A 21,165-nucleotide genomic window follows, 5' to 3' on the forward strand; every position below is an offset into this window, starting at 1 on the left:
TGCCCATGTCCCAGGTACAAGTCCAGAAGCTCCTCAGAGGGGTTGCCTCACCCCATTCCGAAGTAATTCACGAGGACCACCTTAAAATGGAGGAGGAGTGTAATAATAACAATAACAATTTATTATTTATACCCGGCCCATCTGGCTGGGTTTCCCCAGCCACTCTGGGCGGCTCCCAACCAAATATTAAAAACACAATACAGCATTAAACATTTCCCTAAACCTGGGGTCTAAAATAACCCCCTTGCCCCCGAGCCGGGCCACGGGCGAACGAGAGGGAAAGCTGCCTTGGGGAGGGGGGCGTGGTGCGCCGAGGTACAGCAGGGAAGATGCACGGCCGGGCAAGAGGAGCCTCCGCTCTCGTCCGCGAGGCCGGGGGCGCGCGCGCGGGGGAGGGCTTCAGCAGGTGTGCGCCCGCGGCGGCAAATCAGCGGCTGCTGCAGCTGCGCCGCCTCAGCGTCGTCGCTCCCGCTCGGCTGCAGCCAGCGAGCGCCGCTCTTTCCTCTCGGCCTCCTCCTCCTCCTCCCCTCCCCTCGCTGCTCCTCCTCCTCCTCTCTTCCATCTTTCACGGCGAAGCAGCAGAAGCCCAACCCTACTCGGCCGAGCAACCATGGCGCGCGGGAGGTAAGCAAGCCCTTCGCCTCCCGGGCGCCCCTCACACGGCAAGGGGGCGGGGACAAGGGAGGGAGGGAAGGAGGGTGCGCGCGAGGCGGTGTGTGCCGCCCCCTCCTTGGAAAGAAAAGTTGTTGGCAGGAGCGAGCCTTGTGTTCCTGGGTGGCCACTGGGATGCTGGAGAGGTGGGTGCACTTCCGGGTTCACACCTATATTAGATGATTTATCATAGGACTTCTCCTGTCAGCCCTCAAACGCCCTGAAGTCAGTCGTGGAGTCCCGTGTGTCAAGACCAAGCAGAGAGAATATATATGAACCATATATAAATCATAATTACACCCATCCACCCGCAGGGCCGGATTTAGGTTTGATGAGGCCCTAAGCTACTGAAGGTAACGGGGCCCTTTACAAGTCCAGCTGTCCTTTGTCAACAACAAATTGTCGCTGTTCTTTTGTGTTGAATATATGCTATATGGTAATTTATGGACCTAAAGCCATTTGCACATAATAAATAGGAGCCTACACAACACAAAACACTGTTGCTGTATGTAGTTTTCATTTTATTTTTTTATCTTATATTTTGGAAATGTACATCCAGGTTTTTTTCCCCTTTAATTTATTTATTTTTTGGCCAAGAGAGTGAGGCCCTAAGCTATAGCTTGTTTAGCTTATACGTAAAGCCGGCACTGTTTACACGCACACACACACACATTATATATACACACCACGAAGCCAAAGCCTGTATCACCAACGTGCATTTGAATGTATTAACTCGCTTGCGCCAAGGTTCTGTTCTTTCTCTTTGGAAGCCAGGTAATGGTGCCGCAAGTGAACGCCAGGGGGCGCCGCGTCTCCTCCTCTTCTCTCTCTTCTCTCCCCCCCCCCAGCCCCGCCGTCCCTTTGCCTCGCCACTCCCCTCTCCCCCTTGTTGCAAGTAGATCTTCTTTGTATCTCCAAAAAGCCACCAAGGAAATAATCTGAGCGGGGTGGGAGGGGGTGTGGGATGCTAAGGGAAGAACCGCAGCCCAGCCCTTCGGAGGAGAGAGCCTTACGCTGCGAAGGTGGTGGGGATGCAAGCGGAGGAAGAGAAGCGAGATGGGCAGCAGCTTATATTGTTTTGCTAAGCACCGCAGGGCGTGAGCCTTTTAAAAACTGATTGCAAGAGCAGAGAGGATGGGACTGGCCTTTGCATCGACTTTGTGGCCAAAGAGTCTTGTTGGTTTTGGTTCTTTTTTTTAAAAAAAAGCAAAACAAATGCACCTTCGTAACTAGCCTACCCTTTGTGGCTTTTATAGGGGAAGTGAGGGTGAAAGGCAGGTCGATGCTTGATCATTTGTGTAAATCGGGGTCCTCACTAGGATTGTAAAATGTAAGTAATAGGCCGCCATTTTGAACTGTTTCATGCAGTAGAAAATGAAATCCTTGGTCTTACGTTGTTTCTTTGTTGCTCCCCCCCTTAATTCCTTCCTTCCTCCCCCCCCCCGCCGCGCCTGCCCCCATCGCTCCCAGTGTTGCTATTTTTTCTTCTTCTTCTTCTGTTAAGTTGTTGCAGTACTATGTAGCAATGATTCTAAACTCCTTGTGAAACTGGATGTATTGATGGCATGTAATGAAAGGGAAAATAAAGAACCCAAAATTATATAAGCTCTGTTGCCTGCTTTTCTCATACTGTAAAAAGAAATCTAGTTAAATTGGTCTGGTGGGCATAAACGGGAGTGCTTTGTGCTAGGGGTAGGGTGCGCTGGATTTCTGTATTCCTCTAGTCAGGAAAAGGTTTGCTTTCCCATTTGGAAACAAAAGGTAACTTAATATATCCCACAATACATTTAAAGTATTTAAGTAGGCTGTCTTCTGTCTCAGTGGTTCAGGCTCCTGAGAGACTCTAATTAAAAGTTCCCTGGCTATTAAAGTCGTGTAAAGGTAAGTTCTAGTAAACCTGAAAAACAACAAAATCAAGTCAAAACTGAATTTGAACTGCCGTCTTAGGGTATTTTAGCTAATATGTTTCAAGACACTTGCAGCAGCAATAATATATATTTATCTAGATTATAAGAAAATATAAGATGAATGATTGATGGTGTTTAGTAGAGTTTTACATATGCTTTACTCTTTTCTTTTGAAAACTAGATACAGCCTAATATACATATCCTTTTATCAAAATATCTTCCCCTTTCAGAAGAGCTATATTGCCCATTAAAAAGAAGCCTAAAAGGGCTATTATCAAAATTAGGGGCACCTTAAATTTGCGTTGTCTAAATAGTCTTCAGGAACAGTTCTGCTTAATTTCAGAAATGTCAATCAAACAAATTAATTTTAACCAAGCAAAGCCATTGGCCACTGAGAATAAGCTACTGATAAAATGTCAAGTAGTTAGCACTACAGTACATAGAAATCAGGTGGTTGGGCCATTCTATTATTATTTAATGAAGCAGGGACACCTGACACTATTTGGGAAATTACTCATTTTTAGTTATATTGAATCTGGAGCCAATGTCAGTTAAATGCATTGTCTCTACAAGAGTAGCCATGTGCATTAAAAACACTGTTGTGATCTTATATTTTTGGCTCTCGTAATTTACTGTGAAAGAACTGTCTTAATAGAAAGGCTTTTTATATTTTCCTGCTTAATATTACCCCCTTGCAGCCATACTACAAGGTGTGATAACCAAATCTGCAGAAATGAGCGTCTTAACATGCTTGAGAAGTGCATATTAAAAAAGGATATTTTTTTTAATGATCTAAAAGGCTAGAATAGAAATGTGATGTATTAAAATAAAAAAGGCTTGTGCCAGGATTAAAATCCTTCACTATAGCTACTGACAGAATGAAGTGCCCCCATGTAAACAGTATCCTCAGAGCACATCTCTTGAGTGGAAAAATGAGGTATAAAGAGCTAAGCATTGCACATAATTCTTTGGTTTAGTTTTAAATTGTATGGTTTAGGAAAATGTGGCAAAGTCATCATTTTGCCTGACCGCTTTGATACATACCAGAGGATCTCACTATATACAGTATTTGTTACTAGATGGCAGTTTCTGGAGCCATTTTAAAGCTGTCCTAGTATGCAATTGCTCCCAATGAATTAAGCAGAAACATTATTACAGTTTCCCCAATATATTTATTGTTGGACTTCTATGTTACTTCACCAAATTTATAAAGCTAGTTATGGTTTGCAAAAATATTGGAGGATATGCATTTACACAATAGCCCCTCCTGTGACATGACGCTGTATGATGTCGCTGACCGGAGTGCTGAAGCAAGACAGCCATCTTGATCATTATGAAATCCAATTGCAAACATCCTCAAGTTCTGAAATGATAGCATTATTAGAGTAAGTCACTGTATCTTTCATTTTATTCCCTTATTATATATTTAACAAATTGTATAAGGCTAGTTTTGCAAAAAGCAGGTATGTCTGCCTGGTGTATTGTGCTTTATACTTGGGTGTTGAATACTGTGACCCTTCTGTATTGATAATAACTTATCATAAGAACGGCCACATTAGAATTGTTTTAATCTAGCAAACTAAAGCCCTATGGTGGCAATAGATTTTAGGGAGGGTAGATAGCCTTTCAAACTCTCAAAACTTGGTCTATCATGAAAGCTTACATTGCAGGTCTGATCCTTAACAAACCCGTTGGGTGAGGTCTACGTAAAAGTTTCAGCAGAATTACGTGTATTATTATTATTAGCTTAAATATTGTGAAGCAGAGCATAATGTATTTTGGTGGAGAAGCTCTTAGAGAAACAAGCAGAATAAATGAATAAATGGGGTATTTCATTTTTTCCATGAAAAACACTCCATGCAGTTCACTACAGTTTGTGTTCTCTTTCCATTTTAAAATATTAATATTTAACACATGACTGCTTGAAATCATGTTTCTAAAAATAGAATGAATTGATATTCAGGGTCCTCAAATTAAAGGCCAAAGGTGACAAACCAAGACAAAGGTCACACAGCTCATTTTCAAGCAATCAGATTTAACTTTGCCTCATGCTAGAACAAAAACTTAACTATACAGAAAAGAAATGTATCATGTCACCCTTAAATGAGAAATGCCGGTTGTTTTACAGGTTTTGAAGTAATAGGCATTTACAACTCAAGGCTAAGTGTAATGAACTTGTTCATATCTTACATAGCAGCGTGTGAGCTTTAGTACTGCTATTTTAATGGTAAATTACCTCTAAGTAGATACAATCTCTAAATGTTAATGCAACCATGTCTTTACTGATTTCATCATTACAGCACATGTCTTGTCACAATTTAAACAAGCTGAACTAAGATCTTAAACTTTTAGTACACTAGTACTAAAAAAAAAAAATGTTTTGTTGAATGAATTTAACATTGTTATGTTTTACCCCTAATTGGTAGCTTCAGGATTAAAATAGGTCCTTGTCCACAAAAGCTTGGGCCTCAATCAATCTGTTAGTCTTTCAGACTTTGTGAGCCTGAAAACACTGGTACACCTCTCAAATTTGCTGTTTTCCTTCAGTCAAATAAAAGATTCCCATTATTACTGAATAATGCCATCCACTATGACTTGAATTACTTTCTAAACTTACTCTCTCATTGCTCACCTTTAATTGTCAGATTATAAATACAGTATCATTAAACAAATTAAAAATCTGCACAGAATAATGGGAGTATGTGTTTTGTAAAACACACCAACCACCTATCACTAAACTGGGGGGGGGGGCAGGATGTGTTTTTATTTATAATAGTTTGCATTAAAAAGAATTTTTAAATATGAACTTCAGTTGTTTGCAAGATCTGCATTAAACTTAAACTATGTGAATGTAAGTTACTAATTTTTCTTTTCAGTGGCTTCATTTTTGTTCATGACAACTGAAAATGTGTAAATTTAATGGAGACATCTTAATTCTGCATTTATACAATATTACCTAACCTTGTTAAAATGTTGCCACTTGGTTAATGAATATACATAAAAATCAACATGTTTTTGTTGAGTTTGTTCACTTGTTAATACCTGGAACAGTCATCAAGTGCTAGGATAACTTTAAAAAAAAATTAGCTTGATGTTTAACTTCTGAAATAAATGTGTTAACAATATTTGTGGCAGGCCACATAGACAAAGGTTCACAAGAGTACAAAAATATACAGTTATCAAGATAATAATAGGCTCATTTTCTAATCATGGGTAATAATATTTGAATATACTGTAATTACAAGATAAGCCAGGTCTTTTAATTACCATGCCTAGCTGATTAGACAAGAAATCAATATTATTCTTCATATGTTTGGGTTTACTGCACATGCATACCAAGTCAATATAAATACAACCATTTACTAATATTAAAATACCAGAAGCAACTCTTCTTAAATGTGTCTTCTCTTGAGACTATGCTATGGGCTTAAATAAAATTGGTTCAGTTCTTGTAAAATCAGATGGAAACTTAATGCAGTTATGTATTTGATTGACTAATTGTTAAATGTTAATTTAAAGGCTGTTTAGAAAATCATTAAAAAGTGGAAGGCCCTTGATTTATTTTCATTAAGGTATCCAAGAAATTTAGGTGTATGTTTTGAATAGACATTGGAAAAGAGATAAAGAGAGGGGTAAGTTGTTGCTCATTGAGTTCTACTTTAAAATAGCAATCTGTGTTTGTGACCATGCAGCTACACTAATATAACTGAATCCAGTTTTAGCCTCTCATTAAGTAAATTGGAATGGAGCGCTATAAATGGACTAAACTATGTAATGCTAACAAATGTTGATTAGATACCCGGTAAATAAATTAAGTCACCCTTTTGGCTCTGGTGGTATAAATAGTCTCATTGATGCTAGTGCATATATTCCTGAGATATGGATCTCTCAATATCAATAAAACAGATTGTATTTGACTGCATATATATTGAAATTAATGAACTTTATAAATGGATTGGTTCTCTTAACTATGCTAATTTCAAACTGTAGTTTCACTAGGCTTAATCTATCTGAATAATTTTAATACCTTAACGAGAAAGAGAGGTGACAAAAAATCAAACTCAAGATTTAACACAAAAAAGATAAAACCTAAAATCTTACCCTGATTAATTTTGGTAAAGGAAATCCCATGGATTCTGATCTGAACAAAGGTTACAGTACAATCCAGTTTAAATGAAGTATGTTTAAATTCTATTACAGTATAATTGAAAAAGGAATATTTAAGCATTAGCATAACTATCTCTGTTGTTTAAACCACGTTTGCCTTAATCATAAACTGGCCTACAATGATTTCTCAATGTTTAGAGAAAAAATAAGCAAAAAAATTATATATTTTTCACCTATTTTGTCAGTTTTGAATAGGCTTTAATTTCTTTTCATAGGACCGTAATATAATTAAAGAGTAAAATAATCCCATAACTTCTTTTTTAGTTATCTGATTTGTGGAAAGCTGCTTTAAAATGCAGTTGGTAAAATGCATATTTGCTTAGTTACGCGGATCATTAAGGCTTCAGTTCTATAAAGTACATACTTCCCTATGAGTAACTTTCATTTAATTTAGTGGGGCATATGTTTGAGTCAACATATATAGGATTGTACTGCATATAATAAAACCAGGTCCTTGAACCTGTAATGTTGCTTCTATTACTATCGTTCATTAGAAGACAGTTTTCTTTTTCTTTTCTTTAAAAAAAATGCTTTAGAAAACAAATGTAACAAATAGTTTCCAGTTTGGGGTGGCTTTACTGCATGTTATTCTAAACATTTTACAACTGAAGTTTATTTTCCATTTTAATCTAAAGACCTAAACAAATATTTTCATGTAGTTCAAATTCCTCTTAGCAGAATTTATTCAAGCACTAAAATTCATTTTCAATGAAATGTATTTTTAAAAGGAAACCTTCCAGCTTTCATTTTAGCCTTTAAAAGAAGAATTACATTCATACAAATAATAGAAATAATAAGTGTTTATGTACATTTTAGATAGCTTAACTGAAGAATTTCCATCTAGGAGTAGAAGTGGGGGGAAATGAGCTGCAAGACAAATACAATATAACATGACCATAACTAACTAAAACAAGGTCTGAAACATGGACCGGGGTGTGTGTATTATGATGTATTTAAATAAATGCACATTCTTTCCTCACTTTTCATTACTGTTTTATTTGTCTCATTTGATTCTTACCCATCTCAATTTTTAAAATGTGAACTATTAAACTTTTTCTTTAGCACATATTTTTAGGAAAATTAAAGAAGAATAGCTTTCAGAACTCATATATAATATTACATTGTTCATGTTGTCTCATGTCGAATTAAATTTTAGGGCAGAGCATCTCTTAAAAACCATAACCTATTTTTCAATTGCCTTTGGTGGCAGAGGAAGAATGCCTAATACAGGTGCTTAATATACAAGTTTCAAAAATATCAGATTAAAATGACATAAAAATGAAGTTTCAAATATGTATAATTGAAATGGCAAAGCATCTAAACATATGACACGATTTGATGTCACACTTTACCATCTCTTGTCCAAGTGTCAGGGAAACATTTTGCTGAAAAAGCTCTGGGTTGTCTTAAGCAAAATGTATAATATCCTCAATATCTTGAATTTGAATTTCCCCAAACATACTTATTACTGTACTACTTAACAGAATATAGCTTGGATTTTTCAGGAAAGCTGTGGATGTGCTTGTCTGAATAGGTTGCCTAGTTCTGCATTTCCCAATAATACAATGAAGATCTTTGTTCATTATCCTTTCTAAGTTATTAGTTTCTGTGAAAAACTAATTCTCTCTAAAGAGTTGGAGAAACAATAAGAAATTGCAGTAGATCCATCCCATTGTGGTGCAGCACTTGCTGAGACCAAGGAATCTGCTTTTGCCAACACACATCTCTTTTGTACCACCCCCACCTTATTGACTTGCTCTCTGAAACTCCTGTGCTAGTGCTGGGGATTATGCTAGCCTATTGATCTACATAATATCATGCAATACCAAAGCATACTGCTGCATGCAAAGGATAATGCAGGTGCAAGAAGGCAGATGGAATTTGCCTGGACTAGAAGCTTTGGGTGAAACTTGGTAAAATCATTACCTCAGGAATTGTATTTTCCCTCAGGTAAATTACACTGGGAGGGTTAGCTCCCAATTAAAAGAAACCCAGCAGCCCCAAAATTCTGTAAGTATCCATTATTATTTAGCAAACTTTCTGTTTCTTGATGTTTTGATTCCCTTTTAATTATGGAAAAATGGACTTCCTACCTGCTACATGAAACCGAGGTATTTTTCATGAGAAATGGGAGCTTGCATTGAATTCGTCAAGGTAAAAGCCAAGTACTGTATGTTTGCCTTGTAAATGTTATATAGTGAAGAAGAATCAGTCCTTTTGGTTCTAAGAATAATAAAAAGGGTGGCTTAAAGAAAATCGCAAGGCACTGAAGAAATGTGCTGTACAGTGTCAATCTTGTAACAGTAAGAGGGGGCAGGAAAATGCTCTCCACTCATGAGTAACTATTATATCACTGAAATATGCTCCAGTCCAAGATGGCTGTCATCTGTTAAAGAAACAAAAGGTATTTTATTTGTATCATGTGAATTTTAAAGGTGTTCCAGTGTTGTAGTTGTATAAAGAATCATTTATATGGTGCGGTACTTTATCTCAATATAGTATTACAGTGTAATTTAATTATAAATGTATATATTTCAATAACTATATTTGTTGCTATTCATAAAAACATCATAAAATGCATATAACAATTATGCATTAGAACATACAGTGAAAACAATATAAATTAATTAAAAATTAGAAAGCAGATAGCTATAATGGAAAAAATGTATTCTTAATTGACTTCATAAGCCTGATGGACTAGAAAATTTTCAACCTTGATAATTCAACAAGCTTATACAAAATTAAATCTTAATTACTACATGAATTCTTGTAGCTTGCAGTATTTTGCATGACTTATCTTTCAAATGTGGAGTGACTCTGGAATTTTGCCGGGAGTGGGGTGGGGAGGTGCTGATAAGAAAGCTGTAATAAAACAAAAGGAAGTGGTGAAGTGCTTTTGGCATGTGTTAAACTATCAGTTGTAAGGGAGACACAGTTATTGGAGTAGTCATTACATAGCTAGCTTCTGGATAGTCCAGAAAACTCAGAAATGGATTGTTGGAATGTAACCTAATCTACATGCATAACCCAGGTAATAAATTCACCCTTTTTAGACACCCAACATGCAAGCACTAAACAGTTTAAAAACAATATGTGACACCTTCCGTTTATCGAAGCAAAGTTTTTGCTTAACGTCTGTAGGAACAAGCTCTGAAGGAAAATGGCTGATAGGATTTTCATTTGTAACAGAGAAATGTGACATGCCTTTAAGTTTGTTACTACTAAGGTTTATTTGCATTTGTCTGGGTTATTTTATATATGTTCATCATGACTGTGGCTAAACAATGACATTAATTTTATATTGCATATAACATGTGCTGCCTGAATGCTACATCCAGCAAGCCATAGACTTTGAGCTGCTTCTGCCATTATTAATTGAACAATGCATTGTGTTATCCAGTTACCATTAGGTATCTTGCTTGTGGAAGAGATCAGTTAAAGAACACTTTTCATAAAAATGTGGGTGTCTTTCTCCCCTCAGTGCATTAGACTGATTAGAACACCACCTGGTTATCCCATTGTGGTTGTGATGAGCTAGGTAAATCGCAACCTGTTAAAAGTTTACAGGTCACTTCATAGAGTCAAGAACAGACATTTTATGGCCTTCTAATGAGCCATTAAACTGGAGAACAGATAATTAAATACAGTGCTCTGGTAGAATTAACATAGTAGTGACTGCAGCTCTCTGATTTCCAGGTGCCTCAGAAGACTATGAAATCATTCTGGGAAGCCTCTTCAAGTCCAGGTTAGTCCTCTTTATTCCTCTCACCACCCCATTTTGTGACTGTGCTAGTTTGCCCATTGGTGACTGGAACTGAGAACATCTTTCCTAAACCGATTGAGCCTAGTTTCCCTGAGGAAACACATCATTAAAATGTACCCTGATTTTTCCAAGGCTTGGCAGCCAGTTACCTAAATTAGGTGCCAGCTGAATCCAAATAAAAGTTAATCATAATAGCCAGTAATTTCTGTAGCCTAGTTTAACATACGCTTCTTTCATTTTACCAATAATTACTTCCCAGGAAGTATTTAAAGATGCACAGTACCATGCCCCCTCGGAAGAAGAAGAGGCAGAGCCAAACTTGAGAAGCCATCACAATCTCCTTCTCAGCATCCTTAAAAATCCCACTGGTCAATAGGGTTAATCTCTTGTAGGTGTATTGAGGTTCACAGCCTTACACATAAGTCTAATGTAGTGTATGCTTATTGAAAAACTGAGATAGCTCTGTCAGTAGAGCATGAGAGTCTCAAGGTGGTGAGTTCAAGCCCCACATTGGGCAAAAAGATTTCTGCATTGCAGGGGTTTGGACTAGATGACCTTTGTGGTCCCTTCCAGCTCCACAGTTCTATGATTCTGTAATCTTCACGAGAATAATTTGTTGCCAGCCCAACATTAGTACTAATAAAATACAACATAAAAAGTGTCAATAGTGGCTTGCTGAGGGTGCCCTATTTCAGAAAACCTTTTATCTTATACTCCTATTTCTGGCACAGCCTTTCAGATCCTGCTGTTGGGTTCAAAAGTGCCATCCGAACATCACAGACTTGTACATGCGTACATGGGCCTAGCCAGGATTTTTGTTAGGGGGGCAGGCCTTTTGTTAGGTAGGCAGAACCTCAGTCAGCTATGTATTTTTATTGATTTGTATTGATTGGGGGGCAGCTGCCCCTTCCTGCCCCCCTTGGCCCATGCGTGCTTATGCAGAAGTAAGTTGATGCCCAGTGTATGTTTGTAGGACTGCAACCTAACAGGCTTCCCACCCCAATTTTATTCTGTATTCCCGCCCCCATTGTTCTGCATACTCTCCCTTTAGGAATTCTGATACAACATAGCCTGTTGAGATTGATATCAACCATAGACACGAACTCCACTCCATTTCCTTCAACTAGTGAAGGAAAAGGAAGCTGGGTGGGGGTGTAGATTACCGTAGTTCCAAGAGTTTGCTTTTTCATTTGCTGGCCATGGGGCTGCTGGAGTTAATTCTGCTGCTGTCTTGCAGATTGTATTAGGCGCTTGCAAAATCAAGTAGATTAAGTTAAAACAAAACCTTAGAGGTTTTAACTGTATAGAGCCCACACCATCTTATTTCCAGAGAATCTCTGATCTACGCTTAGTAGCCCCGCTTTGGGCGGATTAATCACAGACCAGGACGGGTTAGGGGACCACCCCTCCCAGCCAGTGCTAGCCTACCTTTCCCCTGATCCGCCTCTTGACTCTGCCTCTTTCCATCTCCAACCCCTGTTCCTAGTGCTTGCCAGCCGGAAGGCATCAACACGACTCCCCCCGCCCTTTTTTAAGCTAGCTATCTTCCATGTCGCCGCAGGCCAAGTGGTGGTTCCTTTATTGCGTTCTTCCCGAAACTAGTTTACAGGGTCAAACTCATTCTCGCTCATCTGTTTTCTGAATTTATTGGCCCATAAAGCACGGAAGAATCTCCCGGCCGGCCAGCCAGCTAACTTTCTGGTCGACGGGTGGGTGGAACTCTGCGCGCGCTTACCTGGGAGCAAGCCTCCCTCCGCCAGAGTGGCGTTTACTTCCGAGTAGACAGCGCCCTGGCTTGCCCTGTGAATCCTGAACTTTCTGCAGCCGCCTCTTAGCGCCGATCACTCTTCCCAGTTACTCTTAGCGAAATTCATCTTCGATTCCTCGACGGTGAGCCTCCTAAAAGGACCTCCTGCAAGATGCCCCCGCTACTCCCCTGCGTTGAAAAGGCAAAAGTAAAGGCTGCCGACGTACTCGGAGTCACCCTGGTGGAGCTCCGAGTAGTCAAAGCGCCCTAGCGCCGTCATCTCCACTGCCCCGGACTTACCTATTGAAACAGGGTGACAGCATCGATCGCTTCGGTTTAGGAGGTGAAAGCTACGAATGCAGCTTGAACGTGTGAACAGGCTCCGCCGCACAACGCAGTGGGACATTGTGGTGTTGCGGTTTGTTGCTTTCCCTCACCTGCATGTCATCGCTGGATGAACACGAATGCTCCCTTCTCGCACGGCATTTTTCCAGCATCGCATTTCCTCGGCTCCCCCTACCATGTGAACAGTGCGATCTGGGGCATGTTCAATCCGAAGCAAATTCCATTGAGTTAAACGGAGCTTGCCAACATACTGCCTTCCTTCCAGTGGCTCTTGAACGCCGACTCTCGTCAGCCCTAGCCAGTGTGACCAATGGTTACTGTCAAGGATGGTGGTAGGTTCTAGAAAGGGTGACATCGTTGGTTCCTCCGCCCTCACACATATGTGTAGTGTTGCAACGAAGATTATACATAAATTACTCAGGAGTAAGCGTCCTTCAGTTGTATGTCCATGCATAGGATTGAAGCCGTGGTGTAGCAATGCTGCCTTTTCCTTTTTTGTTCCTTAGCCATAGCTAAGGAGGTAAACTTTGCGAATATTCATATACTGATCTCCGAATGCATATCCCCATGTGCTCGGTCTTTGGTTGGAGCCACGCGGCTCCCTGAACTCTGATGTATTTGAAATATGACACTTCGCGGGGTTGGCGGGCAATAGGAGCCCCGAAACTGTCTCTCTTTCCTTTACTTTGGGTTTGGGGACTAAATTATCTTTCGAAAGGTGCCTACTCCGGTAGACGGTCTACCGGAGTAACCACAGCTCGTGAGGTTAAATTAGAAACGGTGGTGGTCGTGGTGCTTATTAGTATGGCATCGATTTCTCGAGAATATCAGCCTGCAAACTCAGGCATGTTTACTTAGGATCCCATTATCTTACTCCTAAGTCAACGTGATTAAAGTTTTCAGCGCAGCTTTGCTAAATAGACCAAAGGTTTTGTTAGATTTAAAGGCGCTGCAGAAGGACTCTTGGGTCTCGCTGTGAGACAACGTGCCTACATCTCCGACTCCGATAGCTTCTGAATCGAATGGTTCCTTGCTGTTTAACGGATTTACCCTAATATATACGCACCTGTTTTGTGGGAGTCGAGGGAAAGTAGAAATTGCGGAAAGGGGGTAATTGGTTTCCCCCCTTTGCTTTTCTTACGCTCCAGATAAGGAAGGTTGTCTTGTTGCCAAGCTAAAATATAAGGAAATGGAGAATTCTCCCAACATTCATCAGGGTACTCGTTGCTTTGAAGTTTTTGCTTTGTCCGACGTGGGGTGGCTGTGTCGCCACACTTCTCTCGTAGGGAATCGGAGCCGCGTACGAAAGCACGTGTCTTTCGCGCCTCTTGCGCATTTCCGCGGACTTTGCGCAGATGAAAGATCCGTTCCTAGTTTTCTGAACGTCTTTGGCAATATGAGGCGCAGCCCCCTTAAAGCTATCTTGCCGTGCGTAACACAGTAAAGAAGCGACTCCCGCAACGGGTGGTTGCAGGAATCGGATCATTTCAGAAACGTCGAGACTTGGTTGTTGTTGTTTGGGGGGGGGGTGGCAGTAAAATAGAAACCAGGAAAGGAGGAGAATAGGGTGCGCGCTCCCACACACCCAAAACATTGAGCCGATGATGGCCATAATTCAGCAAAAGCTAATGAAGACTGGCGTGGTTCCTATGCCTTCCTTCGCACGGCACATTAAGATTTACATTTTGAGAGAGAGGGTCTGGTAACTTCAGGAAACAACTGTGCGTAGGTCGAGGGCGCTTTTGCTTGCGCGTTTGGTGTGAGCGGGGTGGGGCGGAAGCCAATTTCGTGTGGCCTCTTTTCTTCTTCTTTTTGAAACTTGCCTTGGGCGTCAGCGTAACGTACAGGCACAAATTAGTCTTCCCTGTGGTATTTAAACTGCCCTCCTCTGTCAACTGTCATTTGAGGGAGGAGCCGTTTCCTCATACGGCTTCAGCCTCCCCCCGCCCCCTTGGAAAGCCCAAACTATGGACAAGGACAAATTTATCTGTAATTAGCGGCGCATACAAAAGCGGACGAACAAGCGGGCGACGAAACTTGGTATCCCAAGGCTACTTTAGGAGAGATTCTACTAGGTGTTAAATATGGTGATAGTTGGACAGTGTAATTATTATTAATAATAATTTATTCAAAGGAAAATGCTGCAGAGGTTCTATGCCTTGTGAAAATTCATCGACGTAGACCTGGATAATATATAGTGGGGTCGGGAGTGCAGAGAAAGAGAGCGGCTCATGCTTTCAGGTCACTAAAGGAGAGCGGTGAATGCGGAACAGCCAGCAGCAAAAGGAATTGAAGAGGGGAAACTGAAAGTCGGTGTGTGCAAACAAGAGTGCCTCTGAACATGTGCCGATTGGTTTCCATTAACCTAGCTTGGATGGACACTTTCCTTGCAGAAATGTTTTCTGGAGGAGCGCAGCGGAGGGGTGGGAGAGGGAAGCCTTTTCCAGGGAAGGGTGGCTTTGCTGGGCGCCGGCAAGTCTCAGAGGTCAGCTATGGAACAGTTCCGGTTTGTAGGAAGCCTGCGGGCAAGAGAGAAGCGCCCTCTCCCCGAGATTCTGCCGCTCCGGGTCTGCTTTTAATAGAAACCAGGGGCAAAATAATAATAAATAATAAAAACTCGGGATGCTCGGTTTCCTCTTTCAGGACCGCTGCGACGGCATCGGGGGTTGGCTTATCCCCGCTTTGCTTCGACCCCCCCTCCAAACCGGTTCATGCTGCGCCGCCACCCTAGGATGCAGCGAGATGCTGGCCCGAAAGACGGGCGTCGAAGTTTTCTCTCTTTGATCTGAGCACGTGCATTCCCAGGGAAGCCTTGCTTAGGAAGGACGGGGGGGGGGTGGAGACTGGAAACGAAAGAAGGAACCCAGTGGACGCCGCTGGACAACCCAACCCGATCCCTTGCAGACAGAGGCGCCCCTGCGCTTTGGAAAGCTCTTGTCCAGGCCAGGCGGGTCAGTCTGGTGGAAGTAACGTAAAAACTTCCTGGGTTTCTATACACACACTCTTCCGAATTTTTGCTGGTTCTGCGCACTCTTTCTCCGCTTGATTTCTCTGCTCCCTCCCTTCCCCACCGCGTTTCGATTTAGGAAGTTTGCGAGAGTTCCCAGCTGGTTCCGGCTCTCTACCTTCCACGGAACTTAAAAGGCCGAGGTCCGTGGCAGGAAATGAATGAGCCGATAACATCTGACACCAGTGACCAGTCCGCTGACCCCCAGCCTTAATTCCGCTAAGACTGGAGGCCTCCAAATTTGGGCAAGCGCGCCTTTCGTCGAATAGCGCCGCCTCTGCTTTTCAGATACTGCTCCTTATGGTTTCCCACGTCTTACTGTTGCACACTTTGTAATTATTTCCTGAGTTAAAAGGGAAAGCTACTCTTCAGAAATTAGTCATCGTTGCTGAATCAGACGCTAAATGTCCACAGTTCAAACTTCTCTCTCTCTCTCAACATGTCTTGGAGTTTCATTTTGAGAGAATTCCTAGAGTTCCTGCATGTTTACTCTTAAGTAAGTTGCACTGTATTCAGTGGGACTTACTGTCCTGAAAGTGTGGTTAGGATTGCACTTAAAGGCGCCACTCATTGTACAGGTTGTCATTTCACACACACACACACACACACAGAGAGAGAGAGAGAGAGAGAGAGAGAGAGAGAGAGAGAATGCTGAGGAATATTTTGAACTGAGTTTGCAAAATATTACCCGACAATTACATTTTTTTCCTTACCATCCCCTAGCCAAAGGAAGCACACATTGCATTGGTTTCTGAGTCAATGGAAGCCGGGCTGTTGCCGTAGTAGGCAACAGAACTGCATAAAGTGAGAAAGCAAGAGTGTTGCTACATAACTTTATGGAAATCGTTTGACCTGTCAAAAGGTACTCTGAAACATAAGTATATTCATCACTTTCCTAAAGGCAAAAACCAGTCTTGTTTATAATGAGACATTCGTTCGTGGGCTTGATGTCTCTAGGAAACCTCATGCTATAAATGTGTAAGTCTTTAGTGACGAATGTTCAGTGACACCAGACCTTGAGAGACGTGAAAGCCTGTCGTTCGAATTTCGCAAAACAGCATCCGGAAGAGAAGGCATACAGATCCATTTGTCTTATCCCGCTGTTGAAAGAAGCGTGTAGGAAATAACTACAGCATTTGCTCCCCTTTGCCCCCCCCCAAACAAACCATAGTCCACCAACGCGCATCTCCGCTCCGCCCATGTCAGGCATATAGCACTTCAAGTAAAACAATGATCTGACTGTGCCTCTTCCTAAAAATGGAGAATGCACCTATCTGTCCAATTACACGCGCAAGGCCGGGCTGCAGAGGCCATGGATTTCAATGAAGCGCGCAGACCGATTCTGTACCTGGAAAGGGCAGGCTCCGTGGATTCAGCGCAGGGCACCACTCCGGCGACGCAGGGCGAGGAGGAGGGGCCGGGGGAGGGGCGGCAGGCGAAGCCGACACCGCTGGGCGGAGGGAGGCCGGTCGAGCGCCACTCTTGAAATAACCAAGAGGAAATTTACAGCTGAAGACGGCGACGGAATGTCCTGATCTCGGGCTCCTGCTCCACTGAAGCCCGCGACGCGTGCATTTCTTTCATTCAAGCAGAAAACCGCCCTCGTGGCACGAATGTTAAGAGGGGATCAGCTCGGTGCCAAAAAATAAAATCGCGGAAAGAATGCCCCTGCCCCGCAAAACAACCAAAAACGGGAGAGGGAAGAGTAAATAGGCTCTTTTAGCCAGTCCGGAGGCCTTCTGTGTTTGTTCAGACTGCCTGTCGCCAGTTCTAAAACAACGGCGGGCAACCTTGCAAACGCATAAAAGCATATTCAGGGCAGATCAGCAAACTGGGCGGAGGGAGGGAGGGTGGGCAGAAGAGGAAGGAGAAAATCTATCTTGCAACCTGTCAAGCCGCAACCGTCCAAACTTTAGGCTGGTAGAGCACGAGAAAATTTTTGTTTTCTTACTTGGCTTGAGTGGTGAGACCGGGGGCCTGAGAGCACTTTATTCGGGTAGAAACGCCGAGGAAATAAATGAGGGGGGGAGGCTCTAGATCCATGTGCTTTAAAATTGGGGGGGAACTCGCAGTGGAGCGGGAGGGGGGGCGACTCTGGAACAACACTTCCATTAATTTTTCTGAAATAAAATATATCGATCAAGATACCAATTTTTACCACTTAATTGTTCCAAGTGGTGAAATGAATATTATAATGGAGACTGAGCGCGCGTAATTCCTGCTAATGGTGGTTCGGTCTTTTATTTTGGAAAAGGGATAAATTTTGGACCGCACAGGGAAAGTGCTACGAGTAGTGTCATAAACGCCAAGGAACGGGGTGTGCGCCCAAGCGCCGCTCGCAGGCCCAGCTTATTCCTCTTCCCTTTGTTTTCTCACTCCTCGCTCGCTCGTTTCCTCGGGATTCCCCCACCCACCCCCGCGCTTTGCTTCCTCATTTCTGGCAAATTTTCTCCGCCCCCCCCCCCGTCTGCGCTTTTCTAGGGTCTCCCCCCCCCCCGGCCTCCTGGAGAACAATCGTTGCTGATGGAGGCTCCGCTCCCTGCACCGCTCGGCTTGCAAGCTGGCCTCTTATTTAGGAAGTCATTAATCACATCCCCTTCCCCCGGAACGCGATGGCCGAGGAACCTGCGCAGCGCAGCGCAACCCCCGGGCGCCTCCCCGCCCCTTGATGGCCGCCCTTCAAGGCTTCGGAACGCGAAAGGCGAACGGAGGTGCTATCGCGTTTCCGGTGGGCGTTTCAGAATTGAATAGGTAATGAGCTGGGGGGGGGAGGAGGCGGCTTTCACCGTGGATCATGCCTATATACTATGCCTACATGCCATAGGAATATGCTTCACATACCATTTATGTTTAGCGCCTATAATTTGTATGTCAGTTCAAAGCTGCTTAAAAGCAGTCGCTTTCCTACCCCTCTTTTAGTTCACGCGGTATGGGTCTTTTCAGCAGTATGTGTGATCTTAATGGGGCGGATATGGGCCGTAGAATTGGAAGGGAACCCGAGGGTCATCTAGTCCAACCCCCATTGCAATGTAGGAATCTCGACTAAAGCAGATATCAAACCACTGCTTAGAAACCTCCAAGGAAAGAGAACCTACCGCCTACACTATCCGATGCTGTGTCAGTTTGACGTGGTTTTTTCTTCTATGTATGATATATGCCCTCAACCCATTAGCGGATTTTGTGTAGAAGAAGAGGAGGAGTTTGGATTTGATATCCCGCCTTTCACTCCCCTTCAGGAGTCTCAAAGCGGCTAACATTCTCCTTTCCCTTCCTCCCCACAACAAACACTCTGTGAGGTGAGTGGGGCTGAGAGACTTCAGAGAAGTGTGACTGGCCCAAGGTCACCCAGCAACTGCATGTGGAGGAGCGGAGACGCGAACCCGGTTCCCCAGATTACGAGACTACCGCTCCTAACCACTGCACCACACTGGTGTACCTACATCGACAGTTATAGGGGGTGCTTTCTCACCAAAAGGCACGCTTTAATTTGTAATGCTCCCTCGCACCCTTATGGGGCGGGACGCTCCATTAAATTCGGTGGGGCTTACTTTTGAGAAAACATATAGGATTACGCTGTCAGCCTATTAAGATACCGATGCTATGCTTGGAAATAAATAAATAAAATTATTGTGCATGGCCCTGCTAAAATAAGTCCCACTGTGTTCAGTGAGGTTTCTCTTTTATTAGCATTCGTCAGGTAAATGTGCATAGGATTAAATCGCGGCCTCATACATCCCATAATCCACGGAGTTCCTTTCAACGGGATACAACTTGCATCCTTACGCCTAAGGCTGCGGTCCTCAACCCACTTACCTGGGAGTAAGCCCAGTAAATTGAGCAGAGATGATGGCTAGGATTGCGCTGTAAATAGATGAAACAAATAGCGCATTTAGGATTGCCCCTTTCCCCGGTTTCAGGCTAGGTAATTCTATCGACTACTTTGCCTTCAAATATGCGATCTTCAGGCGCGCTTGCCGGCCAACGAGGCGCGCGCCCGCCGCGCAAGTGCTCCAAACCGAGGGCCATTATTGGCATTTGCACGTGGGCAGCGAAAGATCCGCCGCTATATAGGCAGCGCCGGAGCTTTAGTGCCCGAGAATCTCTCTCGAAGAGACACGCCCCGCTCCTCCAACCGGCGCCCGGATCTACGTAGCGAAACGTGCCCAGCCGCGGCCAGGCGAGGGTGTTTTGAAATTCCGCCGTTCATTCATAAATTATTGCGGTGTGTCAAGCCCGCTCGAGGTGCCGATTGGCTGCTGCTCCTCCTCCTTGCCGAACCCCCTCCGAGCAGCCGAGGTGAAATTAGTAGCAAGCAGGCATGTAATTGACGGAGTCACGTGCGCGCAGGGGCCCAGAAACGGAGCGAGAGCCCGGCCAAGGGCGGGGGATCACGAGAGGGCAAAGCGCAGGAGAGCGGAGCGGGCGAGCGAGCGCTCGAAATCAAGATGTTAAGCTGAGTCAAAAGACTCCCGCGAGTCGGCCAGGGGGAGAAGAGGGCCGGTGGGGCAACATGGCCGAAGGTTATTCCCCCACCACAATCCGCGGCCAGCCCAGCTCCTGCTTTGCCTAGGCTTTTTGTTGTGCTGGGTTTTACCGTTTTCTTAAACATACATACAAGAGAAGGAATGTACTACTGAAAAATAAAAATAATAAAAAATGATCGCTGGTGTTTTTTAAAAAAAATAAAATCAAGGACGTGGAGGGGGGGGACTTCTGTGGTTGTGGGTGGGAGAACCTATTGTGGGCGAGCTTTCCCCAGTGCTCTGCCCCGCCCCCTTCGATTCACCCAACTTGAAAAGCTTTCCGAGGGGGCTTCTGTTCGAATTGTTCCTGTGCGATTGAGCAAGCAGTGGCCAGGAGGGGGAAAAGAAGGGGGGGCAACGAGGAAACTTTTGTACACCTGCCCCCCTCCTTCCTCTCCTCGAGTCCAGATTAAAGTGATTCCGGAGTGGGAGGGGGGATTCGGCGGAGGAAAGCTAGGGAAAGGCGCGGAGCGCGCTTGGAGAAGAAGGAGAAACACGCCGCTCGCGGCTGGATGGGCCGCTCCAAGTGCTTGCGCAATCGCCTCCTCTCTCTCTCGGCTCGGCCCCCTCCCCTCCCTTCCCCTCCCCTCCTCCTCCCACCTCGCCTGGCCAGGCAGGGCTCATTCGCCTGCGAATTCCTCTGGGGAGGGATGGGATCGGTGCTCAACCAGCAGTACCCAAGTAAAGTATCGCTTTCTGGGGTGGTTTATGTGGCTGAAAGATGGAGTTAAAGGGCAGGATCGCACGTATGTACAGAGCAAACGTGGGCTGGGCTGCTGCGTGTGGGGGGAGTGTGAGAAATAGAAGCGGAGTGAGTCACAGCAGATGCTGCCTTTCCTTCGACAGTGCCCTGAAGCTTTGGAGGTTATTGATGTGTGTGTGTGTAAAAAAAATTTTTTTACTACTTCCTCTGTGACTTTAGTGTACTTTATGTTTTTGTGGGTAGGGGAAAAACAAAGGTTGGTTTCGTAATGTTTGTTCGTGCGTGCATGTGTTTTTGTGTGTCATCTGTAGCAATCGTTCTTGTACAAGCGCCAAGGAGATGTTACTAGAAT

General features: G+C 43.7%; 1 protein-coding gene and 1 long non-coding RNA gene across 8 annotated transcripts in view; one reads left to right on the forward strand and one right to left on the reverse strand.

Annotated features, from left to right (window-relative positions):
• The first annotated feature begins 413 nt into the window (after positions 1-413).
• Positions 414-21,165, forward strand: part of LIN28B (lin-28 homolog B) — a 90,895-nt gene continuing 70,143 nt past the window's right edge. The window contains exons 1-2 of one of the 6 annotated variants that reach the window (XM_053381550.1): positions 414-624; positions 10,422-10,470. In XM_053381550.1, the coding sequence (XP_053237525.1) occupies positions 10,437-10,470 (34 nt within the window). In that variant the 5' untranslated portion in view covers positions 414-624; positions 10,422-10,436. The other 5 variants (XM_053381551.1, XM_053381553.1, XM_053381552.1 and 2 more) reach the window with 5 other exon arrangements.
• LOC128410384 (uncharacterized) lies at positions 5,637-12,634 on the reverse strand. 2 transcript variants are annotated; one of them, XR_008329480.1, is made up of 3 exons: positions 12,536-12,634; positions 12,224-12,424; positions 5,637-9,587 (listed from the first exon to the last, which is right to left on the reverse strand). It is a non-coding gene; the product is annotated as an uncharacterized LOC128410384 (long non-coding RNA). The 2 variants fall into 2 exon arrangements; XR_008329479.1 differs by having other exon boundaries at positions 12,224-12,634.

The sequence above is a fragment of the Podarcis raffonei genome, chromosome 3, assembly GCF_027172205.1.
Source record: "Podarcis raffonei isolate rPodRaf1 chromosome 3, rPodRaf1.pri, whole genome shotgun sequence".
NCBI classification, from domain to species: domain Eukaryota; kingdom Metazoa; phylum Chordata; class Lepidosauria; order Squamata; family Lacertidae; genus Podarcis; species Podarcis raffonei.